Source organism: Rhagoletis pomonella, unplaced genomic scaffold (assembly GCF_013731165.1).
Source record: "Rhagoletis pomonella isolate Grant_MI unplaced genomic scaffold, Rhpom_1.0 Rhpom_scaffold_00945, whole genome shotgun sequence".
Classification (NCBI taxonomy): Eukaryota; Metazoa; Arthropoda; class Insecta; order Diptera; family Tephritidae; genus Rhagoletis; species Rhagoletis pomonella.
This window is the reverse complement of record NW_023459499.1, coordinates 8268-25947: the sequence shown is the minus strand read 5'-3', so window position 1 is coordinate 25947 and position 17680 is coordinate 8268. Positions and strand designations below refer to the sequence as shown.

Here is a 17680-nt window from a genome sequence, read left to right as displayed (position 1 = left end):
CTGTCGCTTGTTCTTGTATAGCACGACTGTTTAAAATAAAAATAAAAAGTGTGTATTTAAAGGACTTCGCAAGTACATATTTCAAAATAACAAAAGTTTACCTTTTTATTACTTTCACTTTTAAATATTAAAATTTTACATTAATCACTCCATCACGGCATTGCATATTATTGACTTGCCAACTCTTGCATACGTATAACAAGAAACGTAAACAGTGTGAAACTTAAAGGAATTGCCAGTTTTATAAATGCTTTATTTAGGTTTAATGAAAATTAAACGCCTTCCTTGTTGTTACAATTGAATTTGAAAACATAATACTCAAGCTCATAAACACATGGGTAGCGCAGGGCGGTCGTGTGATCGTCAAGTGATTGCTAAACAAAAACATTTAATTTGCACAAATGGATCTCTCAATTTTTTGCTAAATTTTGACCAAGCGATAACCAATTTCTGATTCCCAACTACAACTTTTGCTAATGCATTTTTCAATGCTTAAATTTTATCACAGAATTATTCTTGGCAACATTAATTTTTATTAAGAAAAAATAATTTTGATAATTTTATGTAAAGTTTTTGTTATCATATTTTTTCAACTACTTCCATTTTTTTTTTTTTAAATATTCACTTGGAATGTGCCTTCCGAAATGGTCTCTTGAAGTTATGGCATTCGAATTGTTTTTTGTGTTTATGAGTTATTTGCAATATTTAACCATTATTTTAAGCGTATTTGAATCACCTGTCGCTCAAACACTATTTCACAACCAACTGCACGCCGGCGCCATTTGTAAAAAGTCTGCGAAGAGTGTTACGTTTTTCTTCGTAAATTAAAAAAAAAAAAGCAAGAAAAAGCGAACTTATGACTGATTTTTGGCGAAGCATAATCCTTCTTTGTGGTATATATTTGAAAAAGCAATAAAACTTGGAAAAGAGATCAAAAACAATATACTATGTCTGTATGTTAAAGCTTATTCTTTTCTAAATTAAACAAGTTGTGTGTATAACATTTTTAATTTTTTTTTGGTGATATCTACCGTAATTTCAAAATGGTTTTCTTCGTTTGAGATTTCAAATTGTCTACGCGCAGTGTTGTGTATTGGTGTTATCGTGTATTTTGCTTGTGTATGTTTGTATATACTTATGTTTCTTTTTCTAATTGCTAAAAATAGATTTTTTCATTTACATTTACTCACAAAATCGTATTTTGCATGGGGCGAAATCTCCACTTATGTATTATAGGCATTTCTTAATAATCGAATAATTCGCTTTCACTGGTTCATTTATATATAAATATGTACATATACGTATATATAAATTGTATTTGTATTATGGTTTGGCCGCTTTAAAGCAATTACCTGCTAAAAGCACGCTTGCTATCCATCAAAACTGCGTTCCGCTTTACTGTCTTGGCAGCGCACATTAGTGTTGACCGTGGGGCGGTGGCTGTGGCAAGGCTCTATCAGCAGCAACTCCAACCCCAGCAGCCGTCGCACCTCCACCATTCATCATCAACCAGAGGCTAGATTTATTATCCGTTGAACGTTGTAGCGCACTACCGCCGCCGCTGCTGCTGCTGCTGCTGTGCGTTTGATTGTTGTTGCTATGTATGGCACTACCCATAATACTAGCGCTGTTTAAACTATGCTGTTGCTGTTGTTGTTGCTGGGGCTGCTGATACTGGTGGGCTGCATGATAATGGTGATTATGTGGTTGTGGTGGATGGTTATATTGCTGCTGTTGCTGATAAGTGTGGGGATGAAGATTATTGACATTGTGATTGTTATTATTGCTACTGCTGCTGCTTGTGCTGCCGCTGTTATTCGTTGTATATCTATTGCTGCTGATGGCGTTGTTGACTGCGATAATGCCGCAGTTAACGCTTTCATAGGCACTGCCATTGCTGCCAACGCCACCGCCACTACCATTTCCATTGGATACATTCATTGGAAAATTGCTTACGTTACCCCCAGTAGTGTTGTTGTTATTGCTGCTGCCGCTGATACAACTGCTAGTTGTGGTTTTGATCTGCGATCAGTGAACGTAAAGCGTGTTAAGTACCAGCACATGGTGATTATTTTTGGCCAAAGTGACCACATAGCCTTCGGAAGTTATCTTTAAGCCGCAACAGCGCGAAACCTTTAAAAAAAGAAAATAAGAGGCATGTAAATAAAATTCAGAAGAAACTAATATACAAAATAGAATGATGTATATTTTTGTTGTTCAAAACAAGAGTAGAAAAAAATAATGACCGTGCTGACTTTGCCTACGTTTTTGTTTGAAATATTTTTCAAACATATATTTTATAATTTTAATAATATTTTGATTATTGGATTTAATTGAGCAGCTTTAGCGATTAGCGTTAGTTTATGGCTTCATAATCCACTAAAACATTTCTCTATTCTGATGCGGATTATTTCTTAATAGCATAACATATAACAATTGTGCGTGCTGATGAGCGGATGTGTTTTTGCTCGCTCTGTTATTTTTCGTTTAATTTGTCAATATGGACGATTTTTGTGGCAAATGCAATAAAGCATTCGCTAGGACTGACGCTCAGAAGGTGCCATGCAGTGGATTTTGCAGAAAAAGATTTCATCGCACTTGCTGCGAGGGTATTGTCTCTGAATACGATGTCAATCTCTTCAAAAAAAATCGAAACATTGGTTATTTGTGTCCTGACTGTGTGGTTTTACCAAGGAGATTCAGTGAAACATATGATTCGCTTCTGGCCTCTCAAAGACACTGTGTTGAGGCCATAAGGAGTGCTTTTGATGCTAAATTCAAGGAGTTATTTGCGCAATTTGATAATTTTAAATCCGAGATAAAATCTGAATTGCAAGCAATAAACATCATGGACAACAACAATGCGTCGTGCCCACAAATGTTAGTGGATGAGGTTAACTCTCTCAAAAGTGCTTTCGCTTGTTCGTCAGATGTTTTGGCGGGCAATGCAAACAATGGCAAAAGCTTGTCTACTGTCGCTTCTGTTACACCTGCTCCTGCTGCTGTCTCACCCCTACACAAGCGAATAGATACGCAATCAAAGGACAACAACATTGTGAAGTGCTTGCAAGTGTTAGTAGATGAAGTTAATTCTATCAAAAGTGCTATTGCTTGCTCGGCCAACACCTCGGCAGGCATTGTGATCAATAGCAATAGTTTTCCAACTGTTGCTCCTGAGTCTTCTAGTGCGGTCTCTCCCTCGCATATGTTGTTTCGTACTAATGATGTGAGTGCTGTGTCTACAGTTGTTTCGACGCGATCCTCACTTACTGCTAACAAAGGGTTTGTCACCAACTCGAAGCCAACAATCGGCGCAGCAGTTGAAAGTGATGCTGCTGCGCAGTCTTCTGCCGTTATTGACGTCGACGAGTCGCTGCCTGTGAATTGTGTTCAAACTGACGTTGTTAATGCTGAACTTGAAGCTGCTGATGCTGTTAATGCTACTGACGCGGGTGTGTCTGCCGCTCCTTCTCCTACCCCTTGGCGGACAGTGGAGAACAAAAGAATGAGGCAAAGTCGTAAGCCGGTGCGTGTGGTTGGATCCAATGACTGCAGTGACCTAGGTGTTGCAACTCCATTTAAGTGGTTGCATTTGTCATCTTTTTTTGCCAACAGTTTCTTGTGATAACATTATTGAGTATGTGGGGAATCACACTGGCATTGATAAGAGGCGCATTTCTTGCTACAAGCTCGTTAAAAAAGAGTCGAATCTCGAATCACTAACACACGTGAATTTTAAGCTTGGGGTCTGCGCCCACAACTTCGATAATCTGTTGAGGCCTGAGTTGTGGCCAGCAAATGTTTCTGTTCGGCCGTTCCGTTTTTTTCAAAAATTTCCGCAACAAATGCAACTGAAGTAGCTCATGCGCGCTGGCATAGTTGTTTATTATCAGAATCAGCAGACACTACAAAGCCAGTCGACAGCACTACCAGTGTGGTTGCACATAGTAAAATCAAAATTTATTTTCAAAATGTTTCTGGAATGAGAACTAAAGCTGATGTAGTCCGCAGATTGAGCTCACATTTGGATTTTGACATATTTGTAATCGTCGAAAGCTGGTTAACACCTAATTTCTTTGACTCTGAATTCTTCGATCCCGATCTATATAACGTTTATCGCAAGGACCGTGACGAAATCAGGTCGGGCCTGTCCAGAGGCGGTGGAGTGCTTATAGCAGCTCAGCGTAGATTGTGCTCGTCGATGGTTCATCTTCAAAATAATGATTCTATCCTCGAGCAGTTGTGCGTGAATGTTCGGAGTTCCTCTGAACTTCTCTTTGTATGTGTCTCTTATATTCCACCGAGCAGTTGCTTCGACATATATAGAGCGCACGTTGATAATGTTTTGAATCTCAGTTCAAGGATTGGCGAACACCACCTCTGTGTACTAGGTGACTTTAATTTGTGTAATGTATCTTGGAATAGCTTTAATAACTCCTCGTCTTTTACCGCGGTTAATGCGACTACAGACAGTGAGTTATACGTAACTGATAGTTTCCTAAGTATTGGTCTTCAACAAATTAATGGAATTATAAATAATTATAAGCGTATTTTAGATCTTATTTTCATTAGCAATAATGTAAGTTATTGGGTGTTTGAATGCCCTTCCCCAATAACCCGCGTAAATAATCATCATATTCCTATGGAGGTTCATATTAAATTTTATGTTTTCGCTACTGTTCCTCCTGAGAGATGCCGACCAACTTTTAACTTTAGTTCGTGCAATTTTGATCTCTTAAATAGCCGTTTTCATGATTATGATTGGAAACACATACTCAGCAATTTGGATGCTAACGCTGCATACAATGTTTTTAAAAGTAGTATATATGAGGCGTGTGTAGAAATAGTGCCTTTAATTACGAGGAAGTTGTATAAGTTACCATGGTACAGTAAGGATCTAAAACGACTCAAAAATCGTAAAAATAGGCTTTTTAAAAGATTTAGGGCAACTAGGTCCCAATCTGTGTTCGTCAGTTATCGGTACTGCCTTAGGAGCTTTAATGCCTTGGACAAGATTCTCTATAATAAGTTCATTAGTAAAAGTGAAGCAGACATTAAAAACAACCCTAAAGCATTTTGGAGGTTTGTAAAATCTAAGAACGCTAAGTCGAGTGTGCCGTCCTCAGTCTTTTTGAATGACAAGGAGGCCAACACACCTGCTGACGTAGCCAATCTATTCGCAGAATTTTTCTCCTCCAATTATGTCTCGGATTCTAATGTTGCTTCTGAACGGTACCCTCTTTCAGATTCTGCCCTTAACTTAGGCGCACTGCATATTTCCGAAAGTGATGTAGAAGTAGCCATCTGCTCCATAAAGCACTCTTTTAAATTGGATTCTGATGGCCTCTCAGGTGCTATGCTCAAACGGTGCCCATCGCTTGTTCAGCCATTAACAATATTGTTCAATAAATCTCTTTCGTCTGGCTACTTTATTGACGACTGGAAAAAAGCTTTCATTACACCAATCTACAAAAGTGGGAACAAAAACGACGTTTCGAATTATAGGCCTATTTCCAAACTGGGCACTGTCCCAAAAGTTTTGGAATCAGTTGTCAAACAGAAGCTCAACTTCGCAGTGAAAAGTTTAATTTGCCCTTACCAGCACGGGTTTGTTAGTGGGAGGTCAACTGTCTCCAACCTTGCTACATTCATGGAGGACTGTGTCGCTGCGATGCAGTCAGGTCTACAAGTGGACGCTGTGTACACAGACTTTTCGAAGGCGTTCGATAGAGTTTCGCATAAAGTCTTAATTAACAAGTTATCGCGATTGGGTTTTCACTCAACTTTTCTGGAATGGATTAATTCCTATCTGTCCGATAGGTGTTGTACAGTTGCTTTTGATAACATACTCTCCACTCCCTTTGTAGCTACGTCGGGTGTTCCCCAAGGCAGTATCTTGGGCCCTCTTTTATTTGTCTTATTCATAAATGATATTGGATCATGCTTCCAGTCTTCTAAGTATTTATTATATGCTGACGATCTAAAGGTTTACTCAGTAATCAGAACCTCACAAGACTCTCTTTTGCTGCAAGCTGAGCTTAATAACCTGCATTCTTGGTGCTCTCTTAATTCCTTATCTTTAAATGTTAGTAAATGTTCCTACTCCACTTTCACCAGAAAGCTTCTTACCGTTCAAACTAATTACAATATTGGGGGCCATGAACTTAGTTATGTCGCAGAGGTTAAAGACTTAGGGATTTACTTCGACTCAAAATTAACCTTCGCAACCCATATTAACTACGTAGTTTCCAAAGCTTATGCAATGCTAGCATTCGTACGTCGTAATGGTCAGTTGTTTAAGGATCCCTATACTCTGAAGCTTCTTTATGTCACGTTAGTGAGATCTAGGCTTGAGTATGCGTCTTTCATTTGGCGTCCCTATCAGGCTGTCTATATAAACCGGATTGAGAAGATTCAAAAAGTTTTTATTAAATTTGCCTTGCGTTCTCTAAAATTTTCTGAGCCTATACCTCCGTATACTTCCCGTTGTCAACTTATTAACTTAAGTTCGTTAAATACTAGGCGTTCTTTCCTAGCAGCCTCTTTTGTGGCCAAAATATTGGAGGGCACAGTCGATTGTCCTAATCTTTTGGATAAGTTAGCATTAAACGTCCCGTCTCATAATTTGCGTCGTGTTTCTTTATTCTACCTGGGATTTCCTAAATCTAACTATGTAAAATTCTCGCCTTTGTTCAGAACCCTTTCTGAGCTAAATGAGCTCTCTGAATATGACCCGTCTCTCTCATTTGGAACAGTTCGTTTTGTCCTACTTAATTATTTTAGGTAGTATATAAGCTCTCTTGTTTTATAGTCAGTAAGGATTTATTCCATTTGATTAAATAAATAAATAAATAAATAAATAAATAAATAAATAATTTTACAGTCATTTATCTAAGATCAGGTGAATCATTTGCACATTATTTATGTTTTGACTCAATTTTCACTTACCTTAACATGAGGACACTCAAATTCTGATTGTAAAATACCATCACGCGAATAGCAGGCCACATGGAAGCGATTGCCATGCGAGTCACCAATCAAAATATCACCAGCATTTGAAATATCGATGCCATTGGGGAAGCAAGTGACCTTCTCATTACCAATGCGATATTGGAAAGTACCATCCTCCTGGAAGACAGCAACGCAGTGACCTTTGAAGTCGCACACATAAAAATCGTTATCTAGAGAAAACATTAAAACAATAATTATTAGTCAGTTGACAGACTGAGTTAAGTTAAAAATATTAAGTTACAATTTTTTATTACACTTTACCTCGTATGGCAATATCTGAGGGTTCACGCATGTAATCACTGCAATCGAACCAACGCACCAATTCACCATCCTCTGATATGACGAATACTGTTGGTGAGACACTGTCTACAGCCACAATATGACCCTTTGAAGTTACGGCCAAGCCAGCGACAATATCGATATATCTGTCACAAGTATTAAAATAGGGTAATTAGTAATTTTATCTTAAGCAAATTTTCATCTAAAACACTTTCTCTCAACATACCTAATGGCAATCTTTCGCATAAAATGTCCACACTTTGAGAAGATCTGCATGCGCGAACGTTCGTTGCCGCGATCGCAGACGACAAATTTGCCATTTGTGTGCATGACGGCCACTTTACGTGGATACCATAGTTGGCCTTCCTCTTTGCCGGGTACACCAAATTGGAATTTAAGTGTGCCAGTTTTGTCAAACACTTCGATGCGATGATTATTTGTATCGGCAACGATAATTTCCTCGTCAACGCCCAAACAAAAACCATGTGGAGAATTAAATTGACCCTTTGAGGTGCCAAGTGAACCAAATTTGCAACGAATCTGCATGGGTGTAGCTTTGTTACGTCCGGTAACGATGTTGGTTGTGCCCGGTGCGGCGCCAGCATGAAAATTTGTAATGGACATTTCGTCGACGGGTCCAGCACCGAGTGGCCCTAGAGTTGAGAGGCTGGGCGATGTGGCTGCGGGTAGGCAGAAATCTGGTAATATACAATCAATTCCGGGTGAAGCTCCGCTCGATAAAAGCTGATTCATGTCTGTGTGAAAATCTACTTGTATTATGCCAACAACAACAGAAAACGAAACGACGTGGTAAATAATATACGACGTGGTGTAGTGGGTCGGCAAACACATTGACATTGTTTTTTTTTATGTTTTTTTTTTAGTTTTTTTTTATTCATATATATATATTTTTGTTTTGATATTTGTTTGGTGGATTTGTGTGGATGGTGTGGCAAGTAGGCAGAGCGGAATCAAGCGGAGCGATGCGTAAGGACGTTTGGCAAATTTTGAAGGGATTTGGTGGTTATAATAGTAGTGATTGTGGTGGTGGTTGTTTGGAAGTCGTGTGGAAGCCATTTAAAAATCATATATAACAAAGAAAGGATAAAAAGGTAAAAAGAAATAAAGAAAATCAGGAAAAACATACATTACCAAATTCTAAGTAACTTAAAATATAGACGAACTTAAGTTTTAAACATCAACTTTCATGAATTGTGGTGTCAAAAGCAATTATTTATACTTTAAGTGTAAATAAGTTTCGTAATAATGAAAAAACAATAGAAAAGAAGTCAGTTGTAAATGTAGTAAAAATAGCTATGGTTGAAAATCATGAAAAGCTCGAAAACAAGCAACTTAATAATCATTCTACACATTTATAAAATTGATTGTGTGCATATACAAAAAGACGAACGGAGAGACATAACCTTATGTGTGCTATAGACAAGTATGTATGTATATAGATTTCTTACTGGCGTCCCTAAATTGGAGCGCTAAGCGTTGCGTTTTCCATTGTCAACGAGTGTCCCCAAATCAACGCGGCGTAATTTTTGACGTTTTTTCATTTCCTCTCGTTTTTATTCTAGATTCCTCTTTCACTTTTTTGGCCTTTCCCTTTCTTTACGTCTTCTGCATCCCATTTCAAAACGTAACGCCGTCAAAAATAAAAAATCCATTTACTCGGCTCTAGCGCCGCGTTATTATGGGATGCTTCATACATATTGTACGCTCATGAGGATTTTTGACAGTTGTTTGGCGCTTGACGCGCCAATTCAGGGACGGCAGTTATGCCTGTACAAGTACTATTTTAATGAGCCAAACCTATACACTCTTCCAAAACAAATTTGCTGTGCGTACTTAAAAAGTGCAATATTCTAACGATGCTACATATATTTTAAATAGATATTTCCAACTCAAAAGTGCAATAAAACTATCTGTTAGGTAATGAAGGTCATAGTGTGTAGGTGCAATGGTACGAATTAATATATAAAAATTAATATCTTTAAACAGGAGAACACCCAATTTCACACAATGCAATTCCATAGCATAAATTCTTCATATCTACTCACCATTGTTATTGAGCCCCATTTTTGCAAGCGCTTGTAAATTATTAAAAGCGCGCTGATCACCCGATAGTATATCTGCTAGAGAAATTTGCTGATTTTGCGACGACGATGCCGGTACCACAGCCTGGTGGTGACCTCCAGCGCCAGCCGGTGGGCCCACCAAAGCTTCGTTTAGAGTAACATCTGGGGTCGCCTCAGTGAGGCTGGCAAGGCGGGACAAATTATATTCAAGAATACTGTTGTAAGCGCTTGGTGGCGGTGCTCCACCGCCAACACCAGCCCCACTTGACGGACCATTAAGTCCAGCATTGAGTGTGGTATTAAGTCCGCCGTTCATGCCGTTCATACCGCCACCACCACCGCTGAGACCGCTTAGGCTTTGACCCAGAGATGCATTTATGCTATTGCCCAAAGCATTGCTATTCAAACCAACATTTAAATTGTTACCAGCGCCACTAAGTGGATTAACGCCGGCAGCATTGTGACCATGACCGTGACCATGACCATGAGCTTGACCTTGACCTTGATTGTGGCCATGCAAAGATGCGTGCCCACCTGTGAGTGCATTTAATCCGCCTCCAAGTGCCGACCCTGGCATTCCGACACTATTGACGCAGTTAACACCACTATCAAAGCCCCGAACACCATTAACACCATGTATTGGTGGCTGAGTTGGTGGTGGCTGTGGTACTTGTTGTTGCGAAATTTGGTGATGCAAAGTGGGTGGCGGTTGATGAGGTGGTGAATCTGGTGTTAGTACATTGGGCATGAGAAATCCATTGCCGAGTACGGAGAAGTCACCATCGAAAGAGCTCTGCATGGATGTAGGCAGCGATATTGGGCTGCTAGCAGTAACTGAACTGCCGCCGGCTAGTTGACTTTGCGAGCCACAAGTATTCATTCCACCGCTGCGGCTGCTCATCATGGTGGGTGGCATGCCGGGTAAGGTTGGTGGTGGTGTGCTCTCCTTCGGCGAGGGTGGTGTCGATTCAGTGCGGAATTTACCAAACGTCTCCCGGGCGACTTGTTCGAACTTCTCCGCCTTTGTGTCGAATGTCAGCGAGTAGTTAATGTCACACTTTGGTGTACTATTGATGAGATTTATAAACTGAGCACTAATTAGCTTCTTCATGGAGAGAAATTCGGCGGCATTGGCCTGGTCCAGTACGCGCATTGTAAATTTGCAGGTGCTATCGATTTTACCCATGGTGTTTTCAATGTTCTGAAGCAAATCCATTACTTTTAGCTCACGTTCTGAATGCAATTTACCAAGTTCGGTAAGCGATTGGTCCCGGCATTTCTCCAAAATCTTCTTGTAGTTTTGGTAGGTCTCATCGATGCGGGCGCGAGCCGAATCATGTTGAGTTTGGAGCTCAGTGAGAGCGCTTGACAGATTTGAAGCGGCAGCATCGCAATATTGCACCTAAAACGAGAATTCGTTAGGACGCAGGATTTTCGCATAAACATAAAGCGCAATTTTGCATCACCTAGCAATATAGTTTCATTATCGAATTATTGGCATTATGCACTTATCGATAACATTATCAATAATTTTAACGATATCGTATTGAACTCGTTATCGAATTATTGGCATTATGCACTTATCGATAACACTATTGATGATTTTAACGATATCGTATTGAATTATTTGCCGTTATTTTGCAAAATATGTACATTAGGGATGTTAATTTTTCAGCGTTTTTCGATCCCGGAAATTTTGGGATGTCGGTACCACAATCCCGGGATACCGGAATTAGTCTCGGGATTTAGATATTCATTACTTTTCAACTTAAATCGAAAAAATTGCTTCTATATTGTTTGAGCTCTCCTACCATAAAATAAATAATAAATAAATGGGTTTGAAACCTACTTTTTTATTTAAAGTGGCGTTTTTATTTTTTTCTATCTGATACCAGGATTTATTTTAAAGGATTTTGTAATTATTTATTTCATTTTTTAAGCTCATAATGTTGGAAGGACAAAATTCGAGGATGTTATCGAGTTTATGTAAGTCCTAAGCATATAATTTTAAAATGATATTTTCAATACTTACCAGTCATTCTGCACCAAAAACTCGAATCTGTTTGAAGTATACAGGATTTCCTCTTTAATTTGATACCCATACTTTATCGTTTTTGAACTACTGACGTCAAGAACGAAAAACTAAAAACGCAATTTTACTATATTTGGCCCATGGTTTCGCGATATATTGATATTTGTGTTTTAAATTTTCTATCTCGCGGTGTTTAATGTATAATGAGCTAGACATTTATTAAAACTATTATCCCGGGATTAACATTCCTAATGTACATATATTAGTCGACATTAGTGTTGATTTGTATATCGCCGCTGCGCCAACAAAAACGGTTATGTGATTTTTGTCAATTTTTTTTTATTGCATATTTTATTAATGATATATATTCAGAACATTATGTATTTGCCGTTCTCTTATATAACTTTTGGTTTAGAAGGCGAGGTAAAAAACCTGGGGAAGCACCAGATTAAAATAACAAATGAAAATTAAGTTTTGCTATCGTTAAATTTATTAGTATCATTGATATTTTTACTGCGAAAATTGCTATTATCGGCATATGTACATACATGCATACATACACACGGTACCCTTATCTGCAAATCTTGCTTCCAGTGAAATCTTAGAGAATTCGTTAAGAAATAGTATTTCCCTTTTGGAGTTTTTTGGCAAGATGATGAAAATAGTTCTGCGTTGTGAAGAATTTTTTCAGAATGTTCTTTAAGAAATCGTGCAGAAATTTCTTCACGAGTTCGCGTCATGTCAACCACTTTATATGATTTTCTTTAAAGATTCGTAAATAAATCATTACAGACTTCGGAATACACTTCCGATCTTCCTTAAAATTTCGTTAAGATTTTCGGAACTTCGATTTACTGGGTTAATGCATCTTAATCAATCAAAAAGTGATTTTTGGATCTTTAGTTAGTTACGGCATTTTGTTTTTCAATGACGATATATTATATATATTATTATTATTTATATATTAAAATAACGATATGGCTGTTATATCGATTATTATTTAATGTCATTGGTTTCACTCGATATTGTTATTCGTATCGGGTCTTTAATCTAATTTGAACTACATAATTTTGTACTTATGTAAATATTTGTATTCGTATTTAAATTAACGTTTTCCAATAAAAAAAATAATAATTAACGATAGAAAAACTAACCTTTGATTTGGCTTCCTTCATCAAGTTCTCTACGTCAACGCGCACAGATTTTTCGGCCATAGCGATCACATCGTAATGATGCTCACTGCCTTTATGATCGGCAATCAAACAATCATTGCAAACGGGTATTTGGCAATTGAAGCAATAATATTTCAGATTTTCAGCAGTATGAACATTACAGAAAAGCGGCTTATGGATGGTCAATGGCTTGTCAGCTGTAGCCTTCTGCAAGTCCTCAAGCTTGACAACTTCGTGATTCTCAAAGCAGCGCATATACTTATGAGCATTATCACAGCCGCCGCACAAGAAATTAGCGCAATCACTGCAGCGTGAAATAGCTTTCTCCTTACTCTTGCATGAAGTGCACGACAACTGCTCCGATTCGATGGTGGAAAGATCAAGAATGTTGGTTAAGATATAATCGCAAGTCAACGATTCGATACCCTTGGAGCCGACCTAAACGTAAGGAAAGCACATTTATAAACACAACAGTACAAAAAAACAAACAGTATGAGATATGATGGATTTCAACACTTGCTAAAAAAATTGAAATAGGAAATGAAAATTCGGCGCCATAAGAACCAGGGAAGTGGTGTTCAGTGGTATATAAGGCGTTAAACCTATCTTATACCACTTAACATTTGTACTTTCCACTTCATTCTTACGACACTTTGCGCTGTCTTCTCTATTTATTAGAAGGAAACTCATGCCTAGAAAAATAAATATATTTTTAGGCGCATTTTTTCTTCCAAGAAATAAAAAAAAAATTAAAACTGAGAAATTTAGAATTATTATCAAATATTACGCAAGAAATTTTAATAAATTCAGACATTCCAAACCAAAACTCACCATAGTTACTTGTTTGCAAGTGGGACACTCGATAACAGGCTTCAATGGCATTAGCTCTCCTGCAGTCGAAGTAGTTGACGAAGCCGATGATGAATTGCCGTTAGAATCGTCTGTGATCAGTTTTACTAAACACGATTCGCAAAAGACATGGAGGCATGACAGCACACGAGGAGTTACTAAGCGCGAGCTGCAAGTAAAACAACAAAAATTATGAGGCCCAAAATCACAGTTTTAATATAAATTCATTTCTGTTTACCTGCAAATCTTGCAATTCTTGTCCATGCCATCAGCGCCCAACGAACCACATGAATCCTCAAGCGAGCCCGATTCCAAATCGCTACCCTTATTTTCGAACACCTCACTAAACATATTGCCTGCAAGCGAAGACGAACGCGATGACACGCTCTTATGCTCGCAAGTAGTTGCACCTACGTTGCCGTTGAACTCACGAGACGACAACGTTGAATTGCCACTTCCAAGCGGCTCAGTGTCCATGTCAAGTGTCAGTGAACTTACAAGCTTCTCAACGATGGAATTAACAGCAACACCGGTAGCCGTAACGCTGGAGGCGCCTGCAGAGTTGTTACCGCCGCTTAAAATGTTACCGGTGATGGCTGCGGAGGCGGGAGCAGCCGAGGGCAGCAGTTGATTTTCAGCACAGGTGCTTTTGCCGAAATCCGACTCCAATGTTGACACCAGCGAGATATCAGCAATTGAGGCGGCGGCGGTGGCAACAGCACTACCGGCGGAAGAATCGGATGTAGTCGAGGTGATATCAGCAGAGGTATTGGTGGTAGCCGGATCAAAGGTGGAAATGGCGGTGATGGTAGAGATTGGTTGTTCCTCGAGGGATGCCATAAGTGGCGTTTACGTTTGAGTTTTTTTTTTTTCAAAATATGAAAATCGGACAATTAGCGTTGCTGCGTAGGCAAAATGTTCACGCGCTGATCGTTGACAAATTGAGTGGATTTAAGCGCAGTACTGTCTGCGTGCAGAGCGTGCGTGTATTTAAGCGCAAGAGTTCAAAATTGCACAAGTTTCCGTGAAGTGTGTGAATCTTAATATATGTATATATTTTTTATTTATTCACTATGTTTGTAAGTATTTTTTTTTTTTTACTATACAGCGGCAAAAACGGAAGTTGGAGTTTCGGTGATTGGTTTTAGGTAATTGCGGCAAATGCCGTATTCTTTTAAATAGATATATATTTAGGATTTTTTTTAATTTTTAGATAAATTTTGTGGTTTTCCCCTTATTCAAGTTGAAGTTTGATTAGTGTTGTTCAGAGATTTTGATATCCTTGTTTGTTGTTGTTGATTTTGTGAGTGACTTCCTTTTTTTTTTTTTGAATACCTTTGTGTTTTAAGGGCTTGGCTTTGGTTTTTTGTTATTTTAATTTTAAAATAATACAAATATGGCGCTCGTATCTTTTCAAGTTATGAGAATATATGTTTGTAAATGACCAGGTCGACACGATTTCATAAACTAAAACGATGAATATATATACATATATATATATATTTATGTGTATGTATATATATAAGTAGTAAAAGCGATAACAAGAATAATGCGCGAAAAGTTTCGGATACGTGGGAACAATGTTGCTTCTAAACGGCTTTCGATAAAGAATATGCAAAATAACGCTGGAAAAATATTTGTCGTATATGTATATATCGTCAATTAGTAAAATGGCTTGTTTTGCGAGTAAAGTCTTAATAGAATAGAAGATTTATGTATGCACGCCAGCTGATACGTCGAATTCTGATGTCGTCGTCCACTAATATTCAATAGTCTCCTCCAAAAGCATACGAATATTTAGTGGATTCTTTTATTTGATTATTTTTAGGGTTTCAGCTCAGCGATTGGCAATGTTCATATTCATTTGTATTTTTTTTTTTTGTTTTTGGTATTATTATTTTCGCTTTAAAATGGCGCCTTTTCAGACTTCTTTGCAGCCACTGCTGGCACTATATATTTCCGCACGAAAATCCAAAAGCGGATTTAAGCACAAATTGAAGCCTCTTATGGGCGTCGTTGAGATTGAGATTTTTTTCAGTACGCAGCGCGTGTTTGACCTCACACTTGGGCTAGTTAATCTCGTTCTTTCCGCCTTTTCGCGTTTTTATTTAATTTTTTACTTGTTTTTTATTTTTATTTTATTTACCAACAAAAAGTTGGTATTTGCACAAAGTTCGTTTTTGTTGTTTTTTAGTTTGAACTTATTTGTGTTTTGTTATACATATATATGATTTAAAATAAAATATTGTAATGTATATTATTAAGTGTATAATTAAAATATTTGTTTTTTTTTTATTTAAAACTGGTTTAAATTTGCTTTTTGAGTGCTCCTTTCAGCGTCGCACAATAAATTCCTTCGCTCCTTCGTCTTTTGCACTTTGCTTCTCTTTTCACGTGCGATCGATCACCGCTTCCTGATTAGTATTTTTTTTTCTACGTTAATAAATTATTCAATACTATTCAGTTATATGTGTATATAGAGTTGTAGAATCGTAATTATTGTTCACACATTGGTATTTTTCCAACCAACTAAATTTGTGGTGGTTGTGTTGGTTGCAGTTGCGCAATTGCAGCAGCTGGTTAGACGCTGTTGCTGTACTTCTTCCGCGCTCAGGGATTTCAAGCGAAAAATAGTTTTTTGGGTGGTCTGTGCATATAACCAATTTTGGATGATTGATGAATGAATTGGTCCGGTCCGCTGGTTGATATTTGTAGTTTGAAGATATGCTCAAGACCTAAGTTGTTAAGCACACCAACGGCTGCTTTATGACTTCCAATTTCTCCTCTTACCAAACGCTTTTTGATCACTGCGTTATCAGGAGACTACTCTTCCTTTTTCTTGTTCGAAAATCACACTGACCTGTCGTCTTTCGTCTTCTTTTTGCTACCACTTTCGTGTACGCTTTGTGTAATAAATACTCAGTTTATGTAGCCGCTTCTGCTGTTGATATAGCTGGGGTCTTTAGTGAACAGTCTATTGAACACCCAATATCTGGAAAATTATTAGAAAAAATACAACTTGAGTTTTTTATTCTTTACTTGTGTTTTCATATAATTTTATTGTATCTTTTTAAATAAGAAACGAACATTTTTTCAAAATATTAATGGCCTATGGAGTTTTATATTGACTACTGCGATTTTTTTTAATATATCGACGGCAAGTATAAGCTGCCTATTAAACATTGAATCCGGCGTACTTGTTGGAAAATATTCTAGTTGGCGTTTAAATGTCACTTTGACGGTCTTTCAAATGCGCCTAATATTGTGTGAGGGATGTGTAGAAAGTAATTTTATTATAGAGTGTGGATTTTCTTATTGAGTGGTTATTGCTATTTGTACCAGTATACAAACAGATCCACAGACAAAAAAAGAGACATTTGATTTTCCAATAAAAGGAGCACAGAAACTAAGAATATTCCTAGAAAAAATACTAACAAATATTTATGTATAATATATTAGTATTATGTGTAGTACCAATACTGCACTACAAAAAATTTTTTTTAAGACTGAGAATTCTTTTTTGTCTTTCCTCTCATACTAATTGATAAAAAGTTCAAAAATTGAACAGAAACACTGCTTAAATACTGGAAGCAAAATGTCGCAGATATCCTCTGGACCTTAAATTATTAAAATAATGATAAATTCATCAGTGTTCTTACAAAAGTGAAAAAAAGCTCTTAATAAGAAATTTTCAGTATCATATTGTGTACATACATATGTTTGTATGTATGTATGTACAGTGTTTGCCAGTTATATTTATTTATTAACTAGATCGCCCGCACGCGCTTCGCTGACTGTATGAAATTTCTGCGTGCTACATTAGGTGGAATTTATTTCAATTAAACTCAACATACTTAAACTGCGAAAAACACGAGACGTTAAATTTTTTTAACCACCTTCAAAATATTTTCAAACGAAAACTTTCTTAGACGACTCTGTTGTGATATTTTTTCTTACTTAAATTTAGTTTAGTATTGAAGCCATTTTAATTTATAAAAGTTTGGCAACCTTTGTAAAAAACCACTTTCCTCTGATACTCATATTGCGATACATTCATATGTATACAAATTACCTAATTCCCATAATTCACTAAAAATTCTACATACTCAAGGTGAACATTTATTAACACTCTTACGTTATTTAATTTATTATAGTTATTAGTTTATAATTCTCTTAATTAAAGTAGCATTTGATTTATTTTTCGAACAGGTGGCAACAGGTGGTAGTTTAGTTCTAAAAAACTAAACGGTAAG

General features: G+C 37.3%; 1 protein-coding gene across 2 annotated transcripts; it reads right to left on the bottom strand.

Moving 5' to 3' along the window:
- Positions 1 to 1836: 1836 nt before the first annotated feature.
- LOC118751739 (brain tumor protein-like) lies at positions 1837 to 15600 on the bottom strand. Of its 2 annotated transcripts, none has more exons than XM_036486554.1 (8): positions 13666 to 15600; positions 13410 to 13596; positions 12561 to 13016; positions 9357 to 10776; positions 7517 to 8057; positions 7273 to 7436; positions 6949 to 7181; positions 1837 to 2133 (listed from the first exon to the last, which is right to left on the bottom strand). In XM_036486554.1, exons 1-8 carry the CDS (start codon positions 14265 to 14267, stop codon positions 2029 to 2031), a joined length of 3708 nt encoding a protein of 1235 aa, XP_036342447.1. In that variant the 5' UTR covers positions 14268 to 15600; the 3' UTR covers positions 1837 to 2028. The 2 variants fall into 2 exon arrangements, with proteins under 2 accessions (XP_036342447.1, XP_036342448.1); XM_036486555.1 differs by having other exon boundaries at positions 7517 to 7970.
- Positions 15601 to 17680: the final 2080 nt, after the last annotated feature.